At 43.6% G+C, this 17,695-nt stretch overlaps 2 protein-coding genes across 2 annotated transcripts; both read left to right on the top strand.

The window, feature by feature from the left end:
• Positions 1 to 471: 471 nt before the first annotated feature.
• LOC311004087 (trace amine-associated receptor 8b-like) lies at positions 472 to 1,570 on the top strand (the record flags this gene model as incomplete). The annotated part of the gene is made up of 2 exons (XM_083996036.1): positions 472 to 635; positions 829 to 1,570. The coding sequence occupies 2 exons, from the start codon at positions 472 to 474 to the stop codon at positions 1,568 to 1,570; spliced, it is 906 nt and encodes a 301-aa protein (XP_083852162.1).
• A 10,910-nt stretch (positions 1,571 to 12,480) lies between these two features.
• On the top strand, positions 12,481 to 17,249 carry LOC311004086 (trace amine-associated receptor 8b-like; the record flags this gene model as incomplete). Its single annotated transcript, XM_083996035.1, has 4 exons — positions 12,481 to 12,715; positions 16,404 to 16,464; positions 16,609 to 17,113; positions 17,235 to 17,249. 4 exons carry the CDS (start codon positions 12,481 to 12,483, stop codon positions 17,247 to 17,249), a joined length of 816 nt encoding a protein of 271 aa, XP_083852161.1.
• Between the last annotated feature and the right edge of the window lie 446 nt (positions 17,250 to 17,695).

The following is a 17,695-nucleotide window of genomic DNA, read 5'->3' as shown; positions in this document are numbered from 1 at the left end:
GAAAACGTTGTAATGGCCAGAGGTCGGCCTGAAGTCAACAGGTCAGAGGTTTTCAGACACCGTTTCATCCCGTTGACACCATGAACGAGGAGATACTGATTGTAAAATCACAGAATAGGAAGATCAGCACCGAGTTGTTGGACACGGGGATGTTTACGACGCTATGCGCTGGTGCTCATGGGAAATGGGGTCTTCCTTCAGGCAAAACACTACCGCTTTGGTCCACTGGCGCCGCCAAACTCAACCAAAAATCAAAGTTCTTGAGTATTGCTTTAAATCTGGAAATACCATATCATGATCAAAGTAAGGAAATCATCTCTCTTTCATGATTTCAATCACAATCACTCTGATGATTGTCACTATATCAGTCACAACACAGGTGGATGAGGTTGAGGAAAGAGATAAATGGTCTGTATGAGTGAGAGGTTTGGTCAGAGAGCAGCAGCAGCTCAGCGGGATCTTTCTCTGACGATGGAGGAGACTGAGCTCTGCTTTCCACAACTGCTCAACTCCTCCTGTAGGAAGCAGAGGCGCTCCGACACTGAGACTGTGCTGGTTTACACTGTGCTGTCGTCCATCGCTCTGCTCACTGCAGCTCTCAACCTGCTGGTCATCATCTCCATCTCCCACTTCAAGTAGACACAAACAGTTATTTCATCAAGTGCAGTTGTTTAGAACCTTTGGGTGTGTGTGTTTTGATGTGGTTTTATCTGCTGGATGTACATTTCAGTGTTGATTTCTACTTTTTAAACTTTACCTGTGGATCATATCTGTTATATATGATAATGTAGAGACAGTAATACCCATGATGCTCCTCTTTCAATGCAGGCAGCTCCACACTCCCACCAACCTCCTCCTCCTCTCTCTGGCTGTGTCAGATTTCTTCGTGGGCCTCCTCATGTCCTTTCAGATCCTTCTCTCAGACGGCTGCTGGTTCCTCAGCCACCGCATGTGCAGCCTGTACGGTGTTTTAGATTACATCATCACCTCGGCCTCCGTAGGAACCATGGTGTTGATATCTGTCGACCGCTACGTGGCCATTTGTGACCCTCTGCATTATCCCAACATAGTGACAGTGAGAGGAGTCTCAGTCTGTACGTGTCTGTGTTGGCTCTGCTCTCTGCTGTACAACAGTTTGGTGATGAAGGAGAACTTCACACAGCCGGGCAGGTATAGCTCCTGCATCGGAGAGTGTGTGATTGTCATCAGCTACATTGCAGGACTGGTTGATGTTATTCTGACCTTTATCGGTCCTGTCACTGTCATCATAGTTCTGTACATGAGGATATTTGTGGTGGCTGTGACCCAGGCTCGCGCCATGCGCAGTCATATTGCACATCACTGTTCCCAGACTTTGTTTGCGAGGAAATCTGAGATGAAAGCAGCGAGGACTCTGGGAGTTGTTGTCGTGGTGTTTCTGACCTGCCTCTGCCCATATTACTGCTCCTCTCTCGTAGGTGAGGAACCGTGGTTTGGTGTCCTGTCAGTGCCCATAGAGATCTGGCTGTTTTATTTTAGCTCCTGTCTGAACCCGGTGATCTACGCTTTTTGTTACAAAAAACTGATATGATCTGGACATATTAAAATATCTGAGGTAGTTTCAGTTGCAAGTAACTCTACTTATTTGCATTTCACTTGCATATAGATAGATAGATAGATAGATAGATAGATAGATAGATAGATAGATAGATAGATAGATAGATAGATAGATAGATAGATAGATAGATAGATAGATAGATAGATAGATAGATAGATATACAGTTCATACTGTACATAGACACCTCGGCCTGATACATAATGTTACATAAGCATCAACCCCAACTGTAAACAAAGATAAGTAATTGGAGGACCACCATAACTGACTTATAAAAAGGCATTTTTAACCCCCCATAGGCATGTAGTTGGTGCGCCTATTTTACATTTTATTTTGTTATTTGTTGGGCTTATTCATGCCATATCTTATTATTCCTAAACACAATGGGTAACTGGATTTGACTCTTTCTTTGGTTTTGTTGTTGTTCTGTTTTTCAATATTTATTTGTCATAGCGCCTTGTAACTTTGCTACAAAATGAGCTATACAATATGAACGATTACATTTATAATGTTAATATTAGGGTTATATTTTCCTGCTGTTTTGTACACAACCCAAAATGACCTCTGGATGACATCATAAAAGTATAATGTAAAGCTGCCTGGTATCAACTTGTTGTTGCTGTGGGTTCATCAGGAAAATCTGGGCAAGGCCTCAACAAAGGAGACAACTGAGGGTCTGACAGGAAAGCCCAAACAATGCTGCTGTGCAAAAAACCCTGAATGACAATGGCCACATGTTTCTTTATGTGTTTGTCCCTCTTTTATTGTGAACTGAACAATTGGATGTTTTATATTTAAACATTAACTCTTTCGCGACCATTGACGAGTAAACTCGTCACAGCCTGCCGAACGTTCACGACCATTGACGAGTAAACTCGTCAAAACCGTTTTTTTTTACAGATTACGATAATAGACACTCTGAGGTACCCTGTGTGTGAATATGGTAGTCCTCTGATATGTAAAACTAATTTTAAAGTTAAAGTTAGTTTTAAACTAAAATCCAAACATAATGTTTTTTATAAACTGTGTGATCTTGGTTTTGTTTGAGTAATCGTTCTCCTTGAATGCTGCTGTGGGGACAGCGTGCAGCGCTGTGCGGCTGTCGGCTACAGTGTTGCAACTTTCTCGCTGAATCTGGCGACTTTCCAAACCCTCTTTTGACAAAAGCGACCGACGACAAATGTGGCGAGTTTTTCCGGTGCTGTTACAAACATTTCTGCTTTGGAGACTCGGTTTTGAAAGCCCGTTATCACGGCTGTTTTCACGGCGCTGTGCAGCAGAGCGGGCGCTCTGCAGCGGGGGCTGTGACCGGCCGCCCCCGCCCCAGAGCACTCATCGCCGGCCAGTCACACAGCAGTGTCCCGGAGCTGCTGCGCTGCTGCCAGAGACCCGCACCGCTGCACCGCTGCTCTCCATGCTGCCACACCCCCCAGATTTGCCTACAAATATATTTATTTATAAATATATATATATATATATATATATATTTATTTATTAACTGTTGAAAACCACGACCATTGTTCATCATCAACATTCACTAAAAATAAGAATGCCTTCAATTCAAATCACTTTCCTCTGTCCATAGGCATGTGTCTCCAACACCTTAAGTTATTGCATCATGTTTGAGAAATGAAACTCAAATTGCACCATACAAAGCAGTGTATTCCCTCCATTTAACCACTAGAGGGCAGATTGCAAAACTCTTCACTATGATTCTCTGGGCTAAAACTGATCTTAGCACTGTGCATGTGGTGAGTCCATAATCACTGTGTACTTGTCTCCTCCACATTGTGTCTGTGATGAAGCTGAACGATAAAGTGCTGATGCCGAACGCCACCGTGTGACCGCTAAGATATTGGCCTCCAACTACACAGTGTCCGTCGTCTTTGATGGCTCCACCACAATGATCCACATGACAGGTGTGCACAGCTGAATGTGACCACAGAGACAGGTGGTCATATCATGTTCCTCTGCTGCCCCCCACACAAAGACACTGATTGACATGTTCATTGAAGCACTTACTGCTAGATCTGCTAAACAATGGCAGCAAGTGAGGCGTTAGTGGCCTTCCACGCCCCACAGGTGTTTTTGGTTATTTTGGCTGGTTAGATCTCTTGTTCATCCAGGTGCAACAGGGTAGGGGAGGGGAGTCAGAGCAAAATCTTTACAGGCCTGTGAAGAAGTATGAGTTAAAAAAATGTATTCATTAATTTAAAAGGAGGTATTTTAAAAAAAATGCTATTGCTATTTAGCTGGTGCAGCTGTCTAATTAAAGCCCCAATATGTAGGATTTGTGGTACTTGTACTCTGGTTAACAGTCTGCTATCCTGTTCCCAGAGAAGCACAGGATTATTAATAGCATCCATACAAAATGCCATCTCATTGCAATGTTTAGTTTATAACAACTGTTTTTCATCAAAATGTTTAGGTCATCTCAGACATACCACTTCAGACATATGTAACTTCCCATTTTATTTGTTTTTTATTATGAACAATTGACACGCTTTTTCACGTTATCAACTAGGTTTTGCAGTTAGTACTAATTGTTTCAAGAAATGCACCAACTGTCTCTGTAACATACAGTGCCTACAGAAAATCATAAAATCATATACACCTTTGAAATAGTGTGGTATATTGACCACAATAGCAAGATTATTTGTCATACAGACTAAAGACCCAAAAATCAACTTTTTCCAGGTTGATTTTAAGAATATACCCTTACAACATCGAACTTCTAAAAAAGGTCAGCCCTGAAAATTATCACTAGAGTGCTGTTTGTAACATTTACATGTACCAACATCATATATGGGCACATATTTGTATGCATTTTTATGTCTCATACAGATTATTTAAATACATTTAAATTAAATTTAAATAAAGTCCAGCAGTAGTGAAGTAGTTGAACTTTTTATACTGCTTGTTTGATATCAGTGTATCATGATGCATAGATGGTGTGCCATGGTACAGTAGTGGTGTCTCATTTTGAAAAGGAAGGGGAAGGCGTATGACTAAGAAATAAGATTGGGCCTAATTACATAATACATATTATCATTCAGAGCTCAGAGAGTCAGAGACGCAACTTTATTTCTTTTCTAAATTCATTAGTTCAGAGGTTAAGGAAGGGCCTGATGACCTGACTCATTCCTCTGTTGTAAATGTTTTATTGTCTTCAAAGTTCAGACTTCTCAGAAAGTTTCATCATACCAGCAATATGCTTGACTGTCTTACATCATATCATTTATCAATACACAGCATTGTTGAGTCCCCACGAGTGTTAATTAAATCAGAACAATAAGCAGTGCTAACTTTTGTCATAGCACAAACAAATACATGTACTTTCTGTTACTAAGACTGTTGCCTCTGGACCAACACAGTTAATAACTATGCACCTGTGTTTTCACACATGCCTCTACAAAGACCCGATGGGGACATCAATGCAATCAAAGGTGAGAATAAATAAAAACAAAAACAAGTTGATGCAACCTCTGCACACCAACATGCAACAAATGATCAAACAAAGAAAACAGTTACACTTTTTCAGATGAACTCTTGACCTCTACAACTTTCTGATGCTCAGCCCAATGAAAGTGAATAATCATTCGTTCGTGACATTTCAAATATTATGTTTGGTTGTGTCTTTGTCAACAATCAAGACTTTGCTGTGAAGAGACTGTTTAAATGGCATAAATACTGTCTTGTATAATAATTAACATTCTGACTCTTACAGTAGTAACCAAGAAGGTTTGTGTTATGCTACGTGAGAGAAATGCTATGATGCATGTTTTAAAGTGCAAATTCCCATATTTAGAAGCACACAAGATTATTTTCATCTTTTTATTAATCTGTATTATAACTGTGTATGCACCTTGAACCTTCAGCAACACATGTGCATGGATTTTTTTTAATAATCCTGTATATCCATGCAAGTGCATCTCATCATGACCACGGGTTGGACTTGAATCCATGTCGCTGTTAAAACTTTACCGTCATTGTATGAGTTATAACAACTGACCCACCAGATCACCAACACAACACATCAATTTTTGTTTGTGAAAACACTTCCATTGTGTTGTTGGTATCTGCATCATACTGTATGTACTGTATTGATGCTGAATTTGTTCGGGTTTTCATGTGATATGGTGTTTTCTTTCTGTGTGACCTCCTGCTCACAGATTATGTCATAAACTTCTGCTGCCTCATTATGTAATACTGTTGAAAATAAACCTCAGAATATAATAAAATATTATTTTAATCAAGACAGACACACACACACACACACACACACACAAACATTAGCTGTGTCTCTAGCTTAGAGATGCTTCACACCTTCTTTCATTAGTGTCACATGACACCACAGCAATCAGAGGCGTGATACATGATGCAGTCGACACCAACTTCAAAGTTAACAGTTATCAGATATTACTTTTTTCCTGATATAATCATAACAATCTGGCAGAATTAATTTAAAACATTTATTATTCAATTGCCTCAAAGCAGCAAAGAGATGATGTAATCGGTGTTGAAAAGAGCTGATGACAGAAATCACTAAACATAACATGTGGCCACTTATCACCAGTGGCATCAGCCTTGTACAAGTTATAATTCTGATTCACTTTGTTTCTGTACATGATGTATTAAACAGCGAATATGTGACCCACACTGAATGTGTTCACATTTGTTTTAAATTGTACTTTATTTGTAATATAATCCTGTTTCAGAGCAGTTGTAACAGCACTAGATAATCTCATGCTGTGACACAAAACGGCCAATAGGTGGCACTAGTAGAATGTTGAGTGGCCGCCGGGAAGCGTCTCTTTTTCGATGGGGCGGAAGTTCCTCATTCATACGAGAGCTGCCATGGTGAAAGCAACTTCTGCTCTTCGTTTCTTTCTGATAAACAGGTTGGTCGAATGTTAAGCAAATCATAACAAACAGCAAACATGATTATTAATGTGGTAAACATGATTAGTATGTCGTAAAATAAGGGTCATAGCCTGAGCGTGTGTAAAGGGTGGACACAGTTTGAGTTTGTTTACATCGGTGGCGCTAGCAACGGTAGACTAATGGCCGCTGCGCAGTGTTGTGCTAAATTTGGACTCCCGCTGCATTTAAGTGAACATGTTATTCTTCTCTTTTTTTTGTGTTAAAATATTGAAGTATATTGAATTTTCTGTGTTTCAGAGTGTATGTGTTGAGTTCAACTTTTACGTAATGGCTCTCAATAAGTTACATGTGAGGCTCATTAATTGAGATGTTGTGAATAATGTGAAATGACTGAGAGTAATGTCAGTAATAGGAAGGGATTCATATTCCTCGTTAAACATGGTTTAATACTGTGTGTTATATGTGCCTTTGAAACACTCTTGTGACATATATCGAGTAATTGTAATCACTAAGAGAGAGATAAAGATATTGTGTTTATTGAACTTTGTTACTGAATAAATTCATACGAGAGCTGCCATGGTGAAAGCAACTTCTGCTCTTCGTTTCTTTCTGATAAACAGATACACAGTAATCTGCCTGCCTGTCCCTCCACTCGGGACCTGCAACAGATTCTTGGGGGCTCGTCCGTGGTCGGCGCCGATGCCATAGATGTACCGGTTGCTGATCCAGTGATACCTGAACGCTAAGGCCAGAGCGACTGCGTGCTGCTGGAGCGAGGTGCTGCCAAGAGTGTGATCACGGACGTGACGAGGGACGTGACTGCAGCTAAGGAGTCATCAGTTGGTGTCCAGGAAGGGAGACCAGAGAAGAGGGTTTCAACCTACAAGGGAGCCGAACTGCTAGCTCATTAGGCACAACACGTCAACGCACATCATGTCCACCACACGCAAGGAACTGATCTGGGGCATCAAAAAGAACTTATACAAACTGTCTGGTGCTGGAGCTTACGAGGTGGCAATGGCACTAGGACAAGACCAGCCGGGAGCAGACAAGTTGAGCTCAGCTGATGAAGAAAACTGCATCGACCATATCCTTACATATATGCAATCTGAAGATTTAGCTGAGTCTGAGGATGAGGGAATGGGTCCTTTGCTGTCATTGAATGATGTTGTTTTGAAGGTTATGCATCGCTGTGATTTGGTTGAAGTGCCTGTTGTTTCAGATGAGGCTGCACAGACATCTACCTCAATTATCCACGCTACACCACCACATTTCATTACACAACCACAGCACCCTAACCCATACACCCATACAACTACACCAGAGGTAGAACAGCTACAGCGGATGTATGAAGAACTGGGCAGGAAATTACAAGAATGTACAGTCACTACCGCCACATCTCCAAGCTTGACATCCACACATGTAGGAGCTGGCCCACTGAACAGCCACGCGACAGATAACCCACCCCACCCTCCAGAGAGATTGGTCTCCCTGAAAGATCTTGCCTATCTCCAGAGGAAAGAGTTCAGGCTACATGGGGGCCAAATAAGTGACACTACCTCTGACATGACTTACAACAGCATATGCAAACAAATTGATGAAGGACTCCAAGAAAAACATACAGAAGGTGAGATCATTAGAGGGGTGCTCCGTGCAATTAAACCTGGCAACTTCAGAGATATGTTGACAAATAAAGATGACCTCACTGTCACAGAACTCAAAAGCTTCCTTCAGTCACACTTAGGTGAAAAGAGTAGCACCGAGCTCTTCCAAGACCTCATGTGTGCCAAGCAACATGAAAATGAGACACCACAGCAATTCTTATATAGAATGATTGGACTCAAGCAAAGAATAATGTTCACAACTAAGCACACAGCATCTGTTGTCCAATATGATGCAGCTACAATACAGTGCATTTTCCTGAACACAATATGTCAGGGAATTGGGGAGAAATATGAGGACGTCAGACGAGAGCTTAAGCCACTTCTTGCTGACCCTGCTGTGTCTGATGAGGCTCTGCTACGACAAGTTATCAAGACCACAACAGAGGAGAGTGAGAGAAAGCGCAGGTTGGGCCGCAGCTCTGCACGCAAAGTAACTCAAGCCCACAGTGCCCATGCTGTTCCAGACCAAAAATTACAGGTTGAAGCCCAAGTCAGCACAACCGTGAGTAGTAGAGACGATACAATACAGAGACTGAGTACACAGGTTGAAGTGCTAACACAAGCAATGGAGGCCCTGAAACAAATAGTGACACAAGCTCAAACACCAGAACAGCGCTGCCCCCCGACTCATTATTGCAACTCAGACCAATCCAGACCACCAAAAAGGTCACAAAAACCTTATGGCTGCCCGAACTGTATCACACAGGCCAATCCAAATTGCAGCCATTGCTTTGTCTGTGGAGAGGAAGGCCATCGCGCTGTTGGCTGTTTGAAGAGAGCAAAGCAGTCGGGAAACGGGATGCGGTCAAGGCAGAGGGACAACCCCTGACCGGTCTTGAGCACACGTCCCGACCCCACAAAGACTCAATAGCAAAACCAGATAAACCTAGTGAAGCCTACATAGCTAAGATTGACAAAACAACCCAGCCATGTAAGTTAATAGCCCCACTTATTGGTCACAAATCTCTATTGAAATGCAGTATAGCTGGCTACGCTGTCACTGTCCTACTGGACACAGGAGCCAATGTAAGCCTTCTTGACCGTGCCTGGAAGAACAAGTACTTACCTGGCCAAGATGTTCGACCTCTCAGTGAACTGCTGGATGATCCTCTCAATGTGTCTGCCGTCACTGGAGATGACATACCATATGATGGATGGGTGGAGGTGGTGGTAAACCTGCAAGGCAATGATGACCCAGACTTATCCATCCGTGTACCCTTTTTGGTGAGTCGCTTGGAATTGGATAGACCATTAATTGGGTTTAATGTCATCCAGGTACTAATTAAGAACAATGAGAGCCGGCCTAAACTCATGTCCATTCTGTCTGCCCTCCTTGCTGGTGCTATGGAGATTGATGATGCCAGTGTGGAGACAATAGTAAATTTAATACAGACCCAGAAAGTTCCAAAAGAAGAACATGCTGCAGTGAAAGTAGGCTTTAAAGAAGTCACCATTTCAGCAGGTCATGTAGCTCACATTAAGTGCAGGGTCCCAGCAAACATTAACCCCCCAGAGACACTTGTGCTGTTTGAGCCCACACCTTACAGTGCACAGTTGGAGAGATTGAGTATTGGGACAGGATTAATGGAAATTCACGAAACAGACAGACCCTTTATTAAAGTGCCAGTGTCGAATCACTCCAACCATGATGTGACCTTGCCAGGCCGAACTCTCCTAGGCAGCATTGAACCTATTGTCAAGGTCATAGAGACAGACTGTCCCAAAAATGATGAAAAGCTAATCCATGTAAATACTGTCAACTCTTCACCAGGATCAAGCCATGATCAGACAACACCCACTGCATCACTGTGGCACCCACCTGTGGACGTCAGCCATCTTACAAGTGAACAACAGGAGGAGGTAAAACAAATGCTGTTGGAGGAAGCAGGGGCTTTTGCTCAAGATGATGGTGATATTGGTGACATCCCCAGTCTTCAAATGACCATCAATCTCAAAGATGACATTCCAGTCCAAAAATCCTATACCTCTATTCCCAAACCACTCTACCAAGAGGTCAAACAGTACATCCAAGACCTGCTTGTCAAAGGCTGGATTGTGAAGTCAAAGTCGCCCTTTGCAGCCCCGGTAGTCTGTGTCAGGAAGCGAGATGGTACTCTCAGATTGTGCATTGACTACAGACTATTGAATCAGAAGACAGTACCAGACCGCCACCCACTGCCTCGCATCCAGGACCTCTTAGACACTCTGGGAGGCCATAGTTGGTTCAGCATTCTCGACCAGGGCAAAGCCTACCACCAAGGCTACATGGCTGAGGGATCCCGCCACATGACAGCTTTCATATCGCCTTGGGGTTTACATGAGTGGGTAAGAATACCATTTGGTCTCTGCAATGCTCCTGCTGCATTTCAGCGCAGTATGGAGGAGATGCTCATGAGCTTGCGAGATGAATGTTGTATTCCTTACCTTGACGACATCCTCTGTTATTCCAAGTCCTTCAGTGATCATGTTGGTGCAGTACGTCGTGTACTGAGAGCCCTGCAACGCCATGGTGTCAAACTGCGACCCACAAAATGCGAGCTGTTCAAGTCAGAGGTCAGGTATGTGGGGAGGCTGGTCTCAGCTGATGGGGTGAGAGTGGACCCCAAGGACATACAGGCTGTAATGTCACTGAGGGAGAAAAGACCTACCACAGTGGGGGAAGTGCGTCAGTTACTTGGGTTCTTGAGTTACTATAGAACGTATATTCAAGATTTCTCTCGTATTGCCAAGCCATTGTATGAGTTGTTGCAGGTGAAAGGACACCCAGATGGGGCGCAGAGAAAAGGACAAAAGAGTAAAGGAGCACAGCTGCCCTCAAAGACTCCCATCCTGTGGAACGATGGCCACCAGACCGTCCTTGAGCATCTTATTGATATCCTGTCACACCCACCTGTACTGTCCTATCCTGATTTTGAACTGCCCTTTGTCCTTCACACAGATGCTAGTCAGCATGGACTCGGTGCAGTCTTATATCAGCGACAGAGTGGAAAGCTGAAAGTCATTGCATATGGATCCAGGACGTTGACGCCTGCTGAAAAGAACTACAACCTCCACTCTGGGAAATTGGAGTTTCTGGCATTAAAGTGGTCAGTATGTGAAAAGTTTAGGGATTATTTGTTTTATGCCCCACACTTCACAGTGTATACAGACAATAATCCGCTAACTTACGTGCTGAGCACGGCAAAACTGAACGCAGCAGGCCACAGATGGGTTGGAGAGCTTGCCGACTTCAGGTTCAGTATCAAGTACAGACCAGGAAAAGTCAATGTGGATGCTGACACACTCTCTCGTCTCCCACTTGACATTGACAGTTATGTTGAGGAGTGTATTGAGGAGCTCAATGGAGATGCCATCCGTGCTGCGTGGGAAGGAAGTAAGGCTGCTAAAAAGCATGATGTTGCCTATGTTGCTTCTCTTAACCTGACCCAAAATTCAGACTCACAAAGTACAATGACATTACCTGCCATCAGCCAGAGTGAACTGATTAGATCTCAGAGACAAGATGTGGCTATCAATGAGATCATAAAGCTTAAACAGTCAAAAACAGTGCTCACAAATGAAGACAGAAGGAAAGGAAGTGTCCCTGTGAAAAGGTTGATGCATGAATGGGGAAAGCTGTACATTGAGTCTGGCTTGCTGTACAGAAGGTCTGGAGAGCGGAAGCAGCTTGTCTTACCTGCTGAGTATCGGTCCCTTGTACTTACACAGCTGCACAATGACATGGGTCACTTGGGGGCGGAGAGAGTTATTGGATTAGCAAGAGATCGTTTCTATTGGCCATTCATGAAAAAGGACATTGAGGCCTATATCACAAAACAATGCCCCTGCATAAAACAAAAGAAACCAGTGGCCCATGACAGAGCACCGATGGGAAGCATCACGACCAGTGCACCTCTGGAGATGGTGTCGATAGACTACATGCATTTAGAACAGAGCAAAGGGGGATATGACTACATCTTAGTATGTATAGACCACTTCAGTAGGTTTGCCCAAGTGTATGCAACACGAAACAAATCAGGCAGAACAGCTGCAGAGAAAATATTTAATGACTTTATTCCTCGGTTTGGGTTCCCGGGCAGGCTGCACCACGACCAAGGCCGGGAATTCGAAAATGCCCTGTTCACGACTCTGCAGAAGCTGGCTGGTGTGAGTCACTCCAGAACAACCCCGTACCATCCACAGGGAAACCCTGCCGAGAGATTTAATAGAACATTACTCCAGATGTTGAGAACATTGCAAGAGGAAGAAAAGAGTAACTGGAAGGAACACTTACCACAGGTTGTGCATGCATACAATTGCACCAGACATGAGGCCACAGGTTTCTCACCCCACTACCTGATGTTTGGGCGCCATCCTCGCCTCCCAGTAGATTTGCTCTTTGGTCTGACCAGTGAAGAAGAGCCAGAAACAGCACAAGGATATGCAGACAAATGGGCTGTGAGGATGAAAGAGGCTTACCGAGTAGCAGCTCAGAACAGCCAGCAGTCCAGTGCACGAGGGAAGAGACAGTATGACCGTCATGTGAGGGGAGTGGTCCTGCAGCCTGGCGACCGAGTTCTGGTTCGTAATATGAGTGAGAGAGGAGGGCCGGGGAAGCTGAGGTCCTATTGGGAACAAACAGTGTATGTGGTTAAAGAACAAGTTAATGAGAACCCCATTTACAAAGTGTGTCCTGAGACCGGTGGCAATAAAACACGTACACTCCACAGAAATCTTCTCCACCTGGTAAATGACTTACCTGTGAGTATGCCTGAACAGTCCAAGAACAAAACACCAACCAAAGAAAGACAGAAGAAAGAGAGTCAAAGAGGCAAACATGGACAGAGAGAACCAGCTCAAAGCAGTGATTCGTCTGACTCTGATGATGACGTTCCCAGAGCACAATATTGGTTGAGAGTGTCCAGGCCAGGTCCATCACAAAGTCCACATACCACGCTTCCCTATGTGCCCCAGAGAAACACTGTGACTTCTCCATCCTCACATGAGTCAGCACGGTTGATCACACCAGCAGGAGGAGCAAAACTGCAGCCGAGGATCACACCAGAGGAACATGCATTGATGGAGCAAGAACAATCCAGTGAACATGAAATTGAACAGATAAGTGACAATGAATATGAACAAACAGTAGGAAATGACCATGAACAAGACACTGAAAATCTACATGAAAATGGTCCAGTCAGATATGACACAGAGGATGACAGACCTACCACCTCTCTGTGTGAATCACCCAGGCGGCCAGTACGAGACAGGAGACCCCCAAAGACATTGACATATGGATCTCTTGGCCAGCCATCCTACCAGCCTCAAGGGTCTGTGAACACTATTGGACTTTGTGAGACACAAACACTGCCACCATGGGGAATGCCCTCTGTCCCCATGGCACACTACACACCCTATCATGCACTATATCAACCACTGCCCTACCCTGTCATGATGCCATACACAGTCCCTTCCTTTGCATACTAACACGCACACATGCACACACTCATATTTACATAAATACTTACACAACAGGGGAAACCTCAGAACTGTATATAATATTTGTTGTGATTTAAGGAAAAGAGTGACATTCAGATTTTTATTTTAATGCCGGGAGTCATCTTCTTTGTTGGGGAGTGTGTGACCCACACTGAATGTGTTCACATTTGTTTTAAATTGTACTTTATTTGTAATATAATCCTGTTTCAGAGCAGTTGTAACAGCACTAGATAATCTCATGCTGTGACACAAAACGGCCAATAGGTGGCACTAGTAGAATGTTGAGTGGCCGCCGGGAAGCGTCTCTTTTTCGATGGGGCGGAAGTTCCTCATTCATACGAGAGCTGCCATGGTGAAAGCAACTTCTGCTCTTCGTTTCTTTCTGATAAACAGGTTGGTCGAATGTTAAGCAAATCATAACAAACAGCAAACATGATTATTAATGTGGTAAACATGATTAGTATGTCGTAAAATAAGGGTCATAGCCTGAGCGTGTGTAAAGGGTGGACACAGTTTGAGTTTGTTTACATCGGTGGCGCTAGCAACGGTAGACTAATGGCCGCTGCGCAGTGTTGTGCTAAATTTGGACTCCCGCTGCATTTAAGTGAACATGTTATTCTTCTCTTTTTTTTGTGTTAAAATATTGAAGTATATTGAATTTTCTGTGTTTCAGAGTGTATGTGTTGAGTTCAACTTTTACGTAATGGCTCTCAATAAGTTACATGTGAGGCTCATTAATTGAGATGTTGTGAATAATGTGAAATGACTGAGAGTAATGTCAGTAATAGGAAGGGATTCATATTCCTCGTTAAACATGGTTTAATACTGTGTGTTATATGTGCCTTTGAAACACTCTTGTGACATATATCGAGTAATTGTAATCACTAAGAGAGAGATAAAGATATTGTGTTTATTGAACTTTGTTACTGAATAAATTCATACGAGAGCTGCCATGGTGAAAGCAACTTCTGCTCTTCGTTTCTTTCTGATAAACAGATACACAGTAATCTGCCTGCCTGTCCCTCCACTCGGGACCTGCAACAAATACACTGTACTGGATATGTACTATATGACAGTGAAATACAGAATAATCTGTTTTTACAAGAGCATATGAAGAATCTATGAAACATGTATCTGAAGCATCATATCAACATCATAAAATAGTGAGTTTTTTCGCCACTAGAGATGCTACTGTAATCATATATGTCACTGAAGAATACATATGTATTTACTCAACTGAAGGATGTTGTGGTAGAGTAGAGTAGAGAATACTTTATTCAAATAAAGAAATTCAAATTAGTCCAGTAGCTCACACGACAATGACACAAAAAAGAAAGAAAGATGGAGCAGGGCCGCCGGATGGAGCAGGACCGCTGGATGGAGCAGGGCCGCCGGATGGAGCAAGGCCGCCGGATGGAGCAGGACCGCCGGATGCAGCAGGACCTCTGGATGGAGCAGGGCCACCAGGTGGAGCAGGGCCACCGGATGCAGCAGGACCGCTGGATGGAGCAGGACCGATAGTCTGTATTTAGTGTCATTTAACATCATATGATGTTACAACATGTGTATTTGTTTGTGTAGTGGTGCACAGACAAAAGCTGGGACACCGAGTCGGAGGCTCTGATCTTGGTTTTCAACCAAAAGATGCATGAGTAGAGTACCCTTCCTTCTCCCTCCTCATACAGTAACTCAAGCCATTTATTAAACCACCACAATTACGCCAAAGTAGAGTTCTCAACAGGCCTGAAAATTACGACCCGACCCGCAGGTTTTTAAGACTGGACCCAACAGAGCCCGACACCAGCATGAATTGTCTGCCTGAACCCGGCCCGGCCCGGAAAAAAAAAAAAATGTCGCGCTGCGGGACCGATTGGTGCTTTTGCCGGTGACGCAGCACCCGTCTCCTGGCTCTCATTATCTGGCCCCTCTGGTACCGGCTGCCATGCAGCAATCAGGGGGGACTTAACGTACTTCTGTACATTTGCCCTTTGGTCAGTGGGCAGCGGGGGCAACTCATAAAATTTCGGTTACAGGTTGCGGCTTTGTGGAGATCGGACATAGAATTGGCATTTTTTTCCCTCAAGCAGTGCACATGTCGCTGGTGCACAGCTGCCAGCTGTGGAGTATCGTCGGCATTTCCGTCGTTCTGTTCATATACGAGACTTACACGTGAACAGTAATGGCTCACAAGAAACAACATAAATGCATTTTATGTCGGGAAAAAAAAGGAAGTCTGAGGCCCGACCTGAACCGAGTCACTTGCATATTTTTTCGGCCTGAACCCAGCCCGAACCCGCGGGTCAGGTCGGCCCGACAATCCCGACCGGACCCGCGGGTTCGGGCTGGGTTCAGGCCGAAAAAATATGCAAGTGACTCGGTGCTAAACTCAAAGGTCCAAGGCTTGAAACCTTAAAGAAATCTTACCTGGTCAGTGACCAGGTCTATGTTATGTTGTGTATAGATACCTCCACCCTGAACCCACACAGACTTATGGTACCTTTAATTTATGTTGGAAGTTGCAAAGTTGCAAAGTTGCAATTGAGGGTTTTGTTTTAATGAGTTCGGAGAGGTGGGGGTAAGTTGTGTGAGGAAGAGGAGGAGGAAGGTCAAGAGGTGGGGTTGGCGAACACAACAAGAGACAAGTGGAGGTTTGTTTAGAAAGCTGCCAGAGCTCAGCAGCTCAGCCATGGACGGAGCTGAACTCTGCTTTCCACAACTCCTCAACTCCTCCTGCAGGAAGCCAGAGCCTCCTTACTCTGTGTTTCTTTACGTTCTGCTCTCAGTCATCTCGGTGCTCACTGCAGCTCTCAACCTGCTGGTCATCATCTCCATCTTCCACTTCAGGCACATACTACTCACACAATATTGGCGTTGTTCACAAGAAGATTTATATTTTGGATTATGCAAAGAACTGGTATTGATATGTTGATGTTTTGTGCATAGCTCAACTGGTGTGAGCATGACAGTGATGATATTTTCTCACCGCAGGCAGCTCCACACCCCGACCAACTTCCTCCTCCTCTCCCTGGCTGTCTCAGATTTCTTTGTAGGCGTCTTGGTGATGCCAGTCGAGATGCTCATGACAGCGACCTGCTGGATGCTGGGTGACCTAATGTGTGCGGTGTATTACCTGTTCCCTGTCATCATTATCTCTTCATCTGCAACAAGCATGGTGCTCATATCTGTTGACCGTTACATAGCCATTTGTGACCCTCTGCATTACCCCACCAAATTCACTCTAAGAACTGGAACAATATGTGTTCTCTTGTGTTGGGTTTATTCTGTCGTCTATAGCGTTTTCCTCCTGTATGATAACCTGAGGCAGCCGGGCAGGTATAATTCCTGCACTGGGGAATGTGTGTTCATCATCACAGGAGCTGTTGACCTGGTTGTCGGTTTCATTTTTCCCATTTCAGTCATCATAGTTCTGTATATGAGAGTATCTGTGGTGGCTGTCTATCAGGCTCGTGTCATGAAGTCCCATGTTGCATCTGTAAAGCACTTAACAGTTGTGAAAGTTAGCAAATCTGAGTTGAAAGCAGCAAAGACACTCGGTATCCTTATAGTTGTGTTTCTGATGTGTTACTGCCCATATTACTGTGTCACTCTCACAGGTCACAACATCTTGATTGGCTCTTCAACCGAGGTCTTCATGATATTTCTGATGTATCTAAATTCCTGTCTAAACCCCATCATCTATGCCCTTTTCTACCCCTGGTTTAAAAAGGCTACTAGAATTATTGTGACATTACAGATACTGAAGACCAACTCCTGTGAGGCTAACTTACAGTGAACAGGCAGCGTGTAGCATCTACATGACTATTTTTTACATGATTATATTATAAAAGGAGATTGTATATTAACCACAAGCCCAATTTGTTTAAAAATCAAAAGTACATTTGATATTACAGTTACAATATAGTGAAGATAAGAAGCTCTGGATAATCTGTGAAAGTTCAATGAGTGCATTGATCATATGGACTACAAGGTATGCTTGATTTTAAAGGATAGTAAATCAATTGAAATAAATCATTATTTTGGAGTAAAAAAAAAGTTTGTTTTTTGTTCCACAAAC

Source organism: Trachurus trachurus, assembly GCF_905171665.1.
Source record: "Trachurus trachurus genome assembly, chromosome: 21".
In the NCBI taxonomy this organism is placed as follows: domain Eukaryota; kingdom Metazoa; phylum Chordata; class Actinopteri; order Carangiformes; family Carangidae; genus Trachurus; species Trachurus trachurus.
The sequence above is the reverse complement of the archived record's forward strand: the minus strand, read 5'-3'. Positions and strand labels throughout refer to the sequence as shown.